Source organism: Atta cephalotes (assembly GCF_000143395.1).
Source record: "Atta cephalotes unplaced genomic scaffold scaffold00033, whole genome shotgun sequence".
Classification (NCBI taxonomy): domain Eukaryota; kingdom Metazoa; phylum Arthropoda; class Insecta; order Hymenoptera; family Formicidae; genus Atta; species Atta cephalotes.
This window is the reverse complement of record NW_012130097.1, coordinates 3,310,222-3,320,519: the sequence shown is the minus strand read 5'-3', so window position 1 is coordinate 3,320,519 and position 10,298 is coordinate 3,310,222. Positions and strand designations below refer to the sequence as shown.

Here is a 10,298-nt window from a genome sequence, read left to right as displayed (position 1 = left end):
CACAACACACTTTTTTTATGTGTTTGACATCTGTCAACATTAACCAGTGCACATCATCAGCAATTTCATACAACAACATACATTTTTCTTTCGTAATCATGTCTAGTTTTTTGCTTAAAAAAAAAGCATATGCGGGAAGCTTTGCTTTTCTGTTTCAATTTGAAGAAATCGGCTGCCGAATCGCATTGAATGCTTGTGGAGGCCTATGGCGACAATGCTTTATCGGAAACAACGTGCAGAGATTGGTTTCGCCGGTTCAATGACGACAATTTTGACCTGAGTGACAAGAAGCGAGAAAATCGGCCCAGGAAGGTTGAGGACTGTCAATTACAGGCTCTTTTGGACAAGGACGATACCCAATCGCAAAAAATGCTTGCCGAGCAAATGGGTGTTTCTCAAGCAGCCATTTCCATGCGTCTACATGCCATGGGGAAGGTTCAAAAGATCGGAAAATGGGTGCCGCATGAACTGATCGATAGGCAGATGGAGCGACGCCAAAATACATGCCAAATTCTGCTTGCCAGACAAAAAAGAAAGTCGTTCCTGCATCGGATTGTGACAGGCGATGAAAAGTGGATCTATTTTCAGAATCCTAAACGCAAGAAATCTTGGGTTGATCCCGCCCAACCATCAACATCTTCCTCAAAACCAAATCGCTTCGGACGGAAGACGATGCTGTGCGTTTGGTGGGATCAGGAGGGTGTTATCTACTACGAGTTAAACTACGTGTTAAAACCTGGTGAAACTGTTAATACTCACCGCTACCACCAACAACTGATCAAATTGTACCGTGCTATACGTGAAAAAAGGCCGCATTATCGGAAAAGACATGACAAGCTGATTTTCCTCCATGACAACGCACCATTGCACATGTCAACAATGATCCAAAACTACTTGGAGACACTTAATTGGGAAGTGCTATCCCATCCCGCTTACTCACCAGACATAGTACCTTCTGACTGTCACTTGTTTTCGTCGATGGGTCTCGCTGAGCTGCACTTCGATTCTTATGAAGACGTCCGAAAATGGCTTGATGAGTGGTTTGCTTCGAAAGATGAGAAATTTTTTTGGCGTAGTATACACAAATTACCCGAAAGATGGGAAAAATGTATAGTTAACGAGGGCAAGTACTTTGAATAAATTTGTTTTTGCTTCCTAGGAAAAAAAGAAGTGTTTTTCTGACTTAAAAACAGCGGATTTAAGCTTATACACCAACGCTTCAAGAATGTGATTTTGACGTCCATGCTCTGTATTTGGTAGGATCAGCTCGGCGTAGTGTATGAACTGTTAAAACCGACTGAAACAATCAGGCGATCGGTATCGAACGCAATTGATGTGTTTGAGCCGAGGATTGAAAGACAAACGACCGCAATACAACGAGAGACACGATAAAGTGATTTTGACAATGCTCGACCTCATGTTGCGAAAGTGGTCAAGACATACTTGGAAACGTTGAAATGGGAAGTCCTACCCCACTCGTCGTATTCTCCAGACGTTACTCCCTCTGACTATCACTTGTTTCGATCAATGGCACACGGTCTGGCTGACCAGCACTTCCGGTCTTATGAAGAAGTAAAAAATTGGATCAATTCGTGGATAGCTTCAAAAGATGACCAGTTTTTCGACGCGGGATTCGTACGCTACACGAAAGATGGGAGAAAGTAGTGGCCAGCGATAGACAATACTTTGAATCATAAATGTATAACCAGTTTTTTACAATAAAGCCTCGAATTTCGGAAAAAAAAGTACACCTAATATATATAAGTGGCGGAAGCAAAGTTGTACACCTAATATATATATATATATAAATTAAAATAATATATTTACTATACACACACACACACACACACACGCACACGCACACACACACACACACACATATATATATATATTTCTACTTTTAAAAAATATTTACTTTTTAACTTCATAAATATTTCTTCAAATTCTTGTAGTATACATCTTGATGCTGTTTACATTAGAGCCTACAAAGCTTCAATATTCCGATGAGATTTAAAATAATGTTTGTTTAAATTTTAAAGAAAAGGGATTTTGAAACTTGAAAAGAAATTTTAACTTATATTAAAATAAGAAAACTCTAAAAAGATTTGATAAAAACAGCGTCAATACTCATTAAGCTTTTACGTTTGTAAAATCTTACGTTTGTTGTGAAACCCAACTGTTCGAAGAAATTTGCAGATATGCATTTGCATGATATGTTTAACTATCTATTTAAGAACTTGATCATTAAAGACATTTATACCTTATTTGTTGTGTAATCATATTTAGAGTTAGAAATTTTTAATTTAATATATAAACATTTTTAATAATTATACTTATTTTTATTTTGTAAGAAAGATTGCAAGAAAGCTACAATTGGCCACATCATTGTTTCGAGAATGTTTGAAATGAAGACAATATTTTGAAATGATTTCCAGAACATTAGATTATTGATCGTCTGGATCTGGAAGAAAAAGCCCAGTCCTGAGATAAAGAAACGGATTGTTTAAGAAATATTCTAATTTATCTTTGCATGATGTGACAAAAAAGTATAAAGTAGGTGCACAAATACAAAAAAGTAAAATATGTACAAGTTGTGATATACCTCCTTTCCCCCCCTACTATTTTTGTCACATCACCCTACGATAAATTGGAATTTTTTCTGAATAGCTAGACAATCTGTTTCTCTGCTTCAGAGCATGGTAAAACAGTTTTTCTCTCAGATCCATGCCTACGATCAATGTTTGAAAATTGTTTCAAGACATCTGAAATAGTAATAAATTATAAATTTGCGGCAATCTTTCTTACAGACATTTAAATACTTTATTCGTGTGTACGCAAACGACTTATGAATATCTTTACTTTGTGTCATTTTTCCAAATAAGTCAATGGATTCTATTCAATCACGTCATCTTTCATACATACCTTTAGCCAACTTTGTACTAAATATGAATATTCTATGTACATTTGAAAAAATATTATGAGCATTCCTTTGTGTATGGATTTTCTCGAGTTCTGTTTTATAAAAATATACTTCTTATCACATAAAATATATTTGTCTCCATATGATCGACTACAGAAATAAATAAAAAATATATTTAATAATTTAACGATATTTGTTGAATTTTGGCATTATTTTGTTCTTTGTTGATATTTGCGAACAGATGAATCTATGCTGTCATTGTCGCGGTCCCGATCAGATGTGCGGAACGTCGCGAAAAACATCGCTGTCAACGAATAACAATTCAACAGCACCCTTACCACCACCACCGCCACCTCCGATTCCGATGACGTCAAGTCCATTAACTTTGCCGAGCGGTAGCAATTTTGTCCTGCCGCCGCCACCTCCGCCGCTGCTTTTCGTCGCTACGTCTGATGCATCAATGGAGACAATGATACCGCCACCCCTTCATGTGTCTCCTGTTACACGCGCACCTACTCCTGAGTTACCCAGTAATCACGCCAGATTGCTGCCGCAACAGGAAATACCCACCCCTAAAACGAAGATGAAGACTATTAACTGGAATAAAATACCTAATCATAAGGTATCTAAGAAGAGAGTTGTCGAGGATTAAAATAATCCATAGCACGTAATAACAGTAATATTGCATAATTACCAGAAATAATATCTAATATATCAGTAATATTACAATATAATATTACGGAAATATTACTGATATATTAGATTAGTGCTGGACTTGATTTGCAATTTTCGACCAGATTTCGCGATTCACGCCCCTCTCCAGACGCTCATAAGGAGCGCGGGCTTAAACAATCTTAGAAACATGCATATAGTAAATGTAATGGTAAAGAGGCACGTGGACACTATTCCTTCAATTTTAATAGTATCACAAAAATATTAAACTATAGGTATAATACATAAGCGCTGAGACACTACCGTATTTACAGATTAGAATTAGAATAATAACATTATATATTAGCATTAATGTTATTAAATTGATAAAATTTAATAATATTGATGCTAATAATCATCTTATACAATAGAAGGATACTTTTTAATAATTTATTAATAATCTTAAAAACTGTGAATAATTTATTGCGAAGAATATTCAACCGTGATTCGAATACGGATTTTTCGAATTCTATATAGGCATATTCCCAATGCAACTACTGAGGCTGCAGTAATATTTGTCGCAATCACTAATAATTAGTGAAAGAATTATAATTCTTTAGATTTAGCTTTTAAATATAAAAGTATTTCCTTTTTTAAATAATGAATAAAGATGATAACACGCATCAACTCAAAATTATGAATCCTGGACAGAATTATGAATCCTGAGAACATTAAATATAAAAATATCAGGCTTCTAAAAAAATGTTATTAAATCTTATACTGGGAGACATACTACATATTAAGATAATTTGAAAAAGATATAATATTTCTTTTATCTAAATTAAAGATGGAGATAATATATTTTTCATTTAAATAACTATCTAGATAATTTTTTTAGATAACAGCAAACATTGATCGTAGGTGATTGGTAAACGGAATATTTGGTCCCTCGTCGCGAACGACTACCAAAATTCCACGATGTCAGATCTAGACTGGGCTGAGATGGAAGGTTTATTCTGTCAACAAGTGCCACCAATGGTATTATCAGCGAGTTACTCAACCTCGTACGGCACCGGAGTCGATATTGAACGACGTCGTCGTGAACCGACGGAGGTTATTCTTCTTTAATGTTATTTTGCTTTGCAGTAAAAAATAACGAATCTTATACATTATATGTTATACTTTGATTTGTTTTCTTTTTAATTTAGATCGCGTTACTCGACGGAAAGAGGAGCTTGAACGTTAGCATTTTCCTGAAACAATTTAGGAGGTATGATAAGAAGACGCCTTACTGAAAAAAATCACGTTACACAATGCATGATGAAATCATGAAATTAAAACATGTAAATTACGTAGCATATTGTTCCAAATCAGTATGATTTTAAAATTACGTATTTTGAAAAGTCACATAGATATGTGACTTTTCAGAATGTGTTCTTTTTTCTTCTATTTCTATCATTCAATTCTTTAAAATTCAATAACTATAAAATCACAATGGATAAAATTATTTCTAATATCATGTAATTTTTTAAATTACATCATTTAAAAAAATTACATACTGATTTGGAACAATTCGTTATGTGATTTACATGTTTTAATTACATGATTTCATCATGTAACGTTGTGACATGATTTTTTTCAGTAAGGCGCTATCAAAGAATTATTCGTGTCATTCTATTTTTATTGTTCATTAAAATAAAGACACATATAATGACACAAATAATGCTAATAGCATTTTTGATCGCAGCTAAGGATAACAAAAAAAATTAACAAATGTTCCGCATAAGAAAATAATTATTAAAAATTAATAGAAGCACTAAAAAGTATTACAGTTCATTATTTCACACTGGTCAATGAGGTTTTGGTAACATTAGTAAAATCTATATTTTGTGTTCCTCTGGTGACTCTCTTTTTCTGATCAAAATGTTGTAGCATGTCAATAGGTTTTAGCTATTGCTCGGTGTACGTTAAAAAATTATCAACAATCAAAATTGATAATTATTTCCTCTTTGCATAAAAAGTCAAATGACTCTAAGCAGGAGAAAAGATATGGGGTGGGCTAATTAAGGAAGTACAATTTCCCGTGAAGCGAGATTCACCTCAATCTTCTACCACAATGCGTATGATTTTTCATGCGAAGTGAAGTTTACTCTACCTCCCTGCCTCAGACTATACCTCTTTCCATGCAAAGCGAGGTCTTAGTCTCCTCCCTGTCTAAAGTTGCGCGACTTTCTTCGCGAAGCGAGTTCCCCCACCTCAATCCTCCCCTGCCAAGGACTCCTAAGAACGACTTTCTATGTGGAGCAAGGTCTACTCCACTTTCTCTCCTCCTGCCTAGAGATCTGCAATCTGCATTACACCCTCTCTGTCTAGAAGATCATATGCTTCTAAGCTGGAATGAGCTTCGCATGGAAATTCGCGCACCTCTAAGCAGGGGGGTGAGGATAATGATGAGAAGGAAGTGGGATGGACTTTGCTTTGCGTGGAAAATCATATGTCCCTAGGCAGGAAAGGAATGTGAAATGGATCTCGTTTCGCGAGAAGTCGTTACAAAATCATAAATTCTTTGCTTTAAAAGCTTTAAAATTTATGTTAAAAAATAATGTTTTCAAAGACCATTTTTATTTTTGAAGCAAAAAATTTATTTTAAAACAGAACATTTTTATTTTATGTAATAGAAGAAAATGTTATTTCTTAAATTTATTTTGTTAATAACTTTTTAACGAGCAATGGCTGAAATCTTAGAAGTCGTTCAAGATCATGCCAATATATGTCAGGATCAAGGTCATTGAAGGTTTTCCTAACGTAAACTTTTATCCTTACTTTAACAAAATTTAAATATAGTGAATTTTTTTCGTAGATCTTACATAAATGCAAATAATTTTATTATGCATGTGGCAGTTTTATTATGAAATCACAAATTAAGATCGCTTACGAAAACTTTTTGAAGAAATCTGTAGCTCACATTTCAATTGTCAAATTGGAAATCAGAATTTAGTTAAATTCTGATGCATTATGTGTGTGTTGTGTATGTTATATATTTTTCCTCACATGATTGAGAGAAAAGAAGAGGAAACTTTAAACTATCTTGCGATGTAAAAATTAAAAAGTAAAACAGATACTTCTATTGTAAATAAAGTTTGCTATTTCAATAGTAGAAAAGTTGTAGATACGTGCTATAGAGTTTTTACTGATATTTTTATATTCGGTAAACAAAAGGAATAATTACTTTATTTGATACATGCAAATAATTTTTTTTATTTGTTGAGTGTTATTATTCGCACATGTTCATTCTTTATTCAGTTCGAACGAAAATATAATCCAACTAATCAAGGAAGGGGGTCACGATGATATTGGTGCAGAGAAGCTACGTGGTTTGTTAAAAATATTGCCGGAAGTAGACGAACTTGAGATGCTCAAGAACTTCGACGGTGACAAATCAAAACTTGGCAACGCTGAGAAGTTCTTTCTACAACTTATTCAAGTGCCAAAGTAATTCGTTGTGTATATTTAAAAAGAAAAATTTTTCTATTATTAAGATTAGAATAATGATACTATCGATATGTTAGTTATAAATTACGCATTGAGTGTATGCTGCTGAAGGAAGAATTTGCTGCGAATATGAGCTACTTGGAGCTAAGCATCAACTCAATGATACTTGCCGGTGAGGATCTCATGACGAACAAGCTTCTGCAAGAGGTGCTGTACATGGTTCTGGTCGCTGGTAACTTCCTCAACTCAGTATGTATTTGTCATCGATTGATTGAATTCTGGATAGTGTCAATATGAGTAAGTGAAAGTCATTTATCGCTTTTATAGGGCGGCTATGCTGGCAATGCGGCGGGTGTGAAGCTCTCTTCTTTGCAGAAGTTAACGGAAATTCGTGCGAATAAGCCAGGAATGAATCTGATACACTATGTAGCGTTGGTAAAACAATGATTATTTAATTATAAGAATTTTAAGTAAAATAGAACACATATTGTATATTGTTTCAAAATTCTGGAAATCGTGTATTCTCTTAATTCAAATTACTTATATTTTAGCAAGCCGAGAGAAAGCGAAAGAATTTACTAAGTTTTGCGAAGAATATAACTGCCCTTGAAGCAGCAACAAAGTAGGGGTTATTATTATTATTTATATTATAATAATAATGAAAGAAATATTTTCACAGTAAATTTTTTTCTATAAGGACGACGATTGAACAACTGACTAACGAATTTAATAACTTGGATACAAAGATAATAAAAATCAAGAGTCAGATCCAGTTCTCTTCGACCGAAAACGACATACAGGAACAAATGGCACAATTTCTTCAAGTAACATTTAATATCACAGATTACAATGAGATAACATTTTTTAGAAAGTAAGTGAACAAAACTCTTGCTTGAAATTTACAGATGGCCGAGCGAGAAATGGCGCAGTTGAAGAGAGATATGGAGGAGCTCGAGGGTGTGAGACGATCGCTCGCGGAATTCTTCTGCGAGGACACGAACACATTTAAAATTGAAGAATGCTTCAGGATATTCCATCAGTTCTATCAGAAGTTCAACCAAGCGATTACGGAGAATGAAAGACGGCGTATCCAAGAGGAGCAGGTCATGGCGCGTCGCAAACAGCGCGAAGAGCAATTGCTGGCGAGAAAACGACTGCGTAAGTGTGTGTATCTTTATAAAAATCAGAGTGATGCTACATTATATTTTTACAAAAACTAGTGCAATTTTCACATTTCGATTTTAATTTTTAACCATTGATTGTTTTTTCATAAACCGAAAGTTCTATATACATCAAAATCTAAAAGTAGATAAATCTTTAAGAGAGCGCATTTCTCCTTTGAATAAATATAAATGCGACTACAAAGTTATTGCATTTTTGTATATCGTGTTATAATAATTTTGTTTTAGATGATAATAGTATCTTGTATACAGAATGCTTTAAATTTAATAGATAAACTTTAAAAGGATATAATCTGATACGAACAAAATTCCGAAAAAAAAATGAGATAATTAATATATTTATAAAGATAATATATACAATTTTATATGTATATAAATTAAAAAGCCTTTATAAATTATATGTTGTTCAATTCAAAATAATTTTTTATTTTACAATGTAAGTATTGTAATATTTCTGAGGATGGACATTTTAATGTACTTGTAATAACATTGCAGATACTTTCATGCAATATTACAATGTTTCAATGCAATATTTCTGCAATCTTTCGGTGCTATATGAGTATAATAACGATTTTCTAATTTTCATTGCGGGAAGATAACGTTACACGGTCGCGATACATATAATGAAATTATACATTCGTGAAATTATACAAGAAAAAAATTAATTGTGTTGCCCCGTATAATTTTAATGTCAAACTGTTGCACCATGTAATATCATTATATTATATTGTCTTATATCATATTATTGAATTGATATGTAACAATGATATGATACACAAGTAATTTGTAGTTGCCTTAAGATTTGTATTCGTTAAATATGCAGTGAACAATCAAGCGGAGATGCCAGTCTCGGAATCTGAATCTAACTTGATGGATCATGGGCTTTTCGATCTCCACACCGGTTTATCTCAAAGAAATTATAGCCGCAGCGAGGCCAAGGTAAAGTTATTTATTTACCATTTACTTAGCACTTATTTATAATCTAACATGTTTGAAAAAATAATTACATTAAATAAAGTCGAAATATTTCGAGATATAAAAAATAGTTTCTTTTATGAATTATAAAAGGAAAATGTCAAAAAGTGTCGATTTTCATCCCCAAGATGCATCTGAACAGACCTGGAAAAATCATTGTTGGGTTCTCAAAAATAGAAAGTAACAATCGTTCGTCCGAAAAGTGGTAAAAACATTGTTAGAATTGTTTAAATATATAGTTTAAATATATAGTAAAAAATGTATTATTCACATATACAGTTAATAAAAAAAAATGATTATTTTATTGCTTTTTTAGAAATCTTTTTACAATTCAGTAACTAAAAGAGGTAATTTAACAAATAGGCTCTCCACTGTAACAAAAGATATAAAAAGAAAAAAGATGTGAAAAGACTGAAAACGATAGAAACGTTAATATTATAGAAGATGAAAAGAACTTAGAACTTAACTTTAACTGAAATTGATACCATTCTTGTTCTCAAAGGTGCCACACAAGATCAAAATTACAAATTATTTCTGAACATAAAGATATATTTTAATATAGAAGAAAATCTTGTTTAAATATTAATTTTTTCGATAGTACGTGAATCTGTCATCATACTGACTCGATTGCATTCTAGATACTCAAATTCTATAAAATATTTTGTATATTTTACTGGTTAAATTGAAAAAAGTTATTAGTGCTATTATTGGATATACTTGTGGTAAGTCAATATATTGTGGGATATTGTTCTCATGTTACAACATTCTTATGATTTTTTTAATAAAGATTTCAAGAGAACATCTCGATTTTTGCTTCATTCTTCGATGGTTATTTTGAAGAAAAATAATTATTAGTGGCTTTAAATTCTGAAAATGCATATGAAATATTAATTCACTCGTACTTCATCTGTATCGTACGTACACACACACACACACACACACACACACACACACACACACACACACACACACACACACACACNCCGCGCGCGTCCGACGTCGCGACTACGTCGACCGAACGTAAATTAAAGTAAGGTAAGGTAAGGTAGTTAGTTTACGAACTACTACTAAACTACGTA

The 10,298-nt window shown here is 33.1% G+C and overlaps 1 protein-coding gene across 1 annotated transcript in view; it reads left to right on the top strand.

The window, feature by feature from the left end:
* The window catches only part of LOC105621410, a 31,955-nt gene that overhangs the window by 10,832 nt on the left and 10,825 nt on the right, over window positions 1-10,298 (top strand). Inside the window, exons 7-17 of the mRNA XM_012202880.1 lie at window positions 3,162-3,397; window positions 3,452-3,542; window positions 4,493-4,684; window positions 4,780-4,841; window positions 6,875-7,063; window positions 7,141-7,312; window positions 7,391-7,498; window positions 7,615-7,685; window positions 7,761-7,887; window positions 7,969-8,221; window positions 9,068-9,183. Coding sequence (XP_012058270.1) covers window positions 3,162-3,397; window positions 3,452-3,542; window positions 4,493-4,684; window positions 4,780-4,841; window positions 6,875-7,063; window positions 7,141-7,312; window positions 7,391-7,498; window positions 7,615-7,685; window positions 7,761-7,887; window positions 7,969-8,221; window positions 9,068-9,183 — 1,617 coding nt within the window. The remainder of the gene's footprint in view (window positions 1-3,161; window positions 3,398-3,451; window positions 3,543-4,492; window positions 4,685-4,779; window positions 4,842-6,874; window positions 7,064-7,140; window positions 7,313-7,390; window positions 7,499-7,614; window positions 7,686-7,760; window positions 7,888-7,968; window positions 8,222-9,067; window positions 9,184-10,298) is intronic.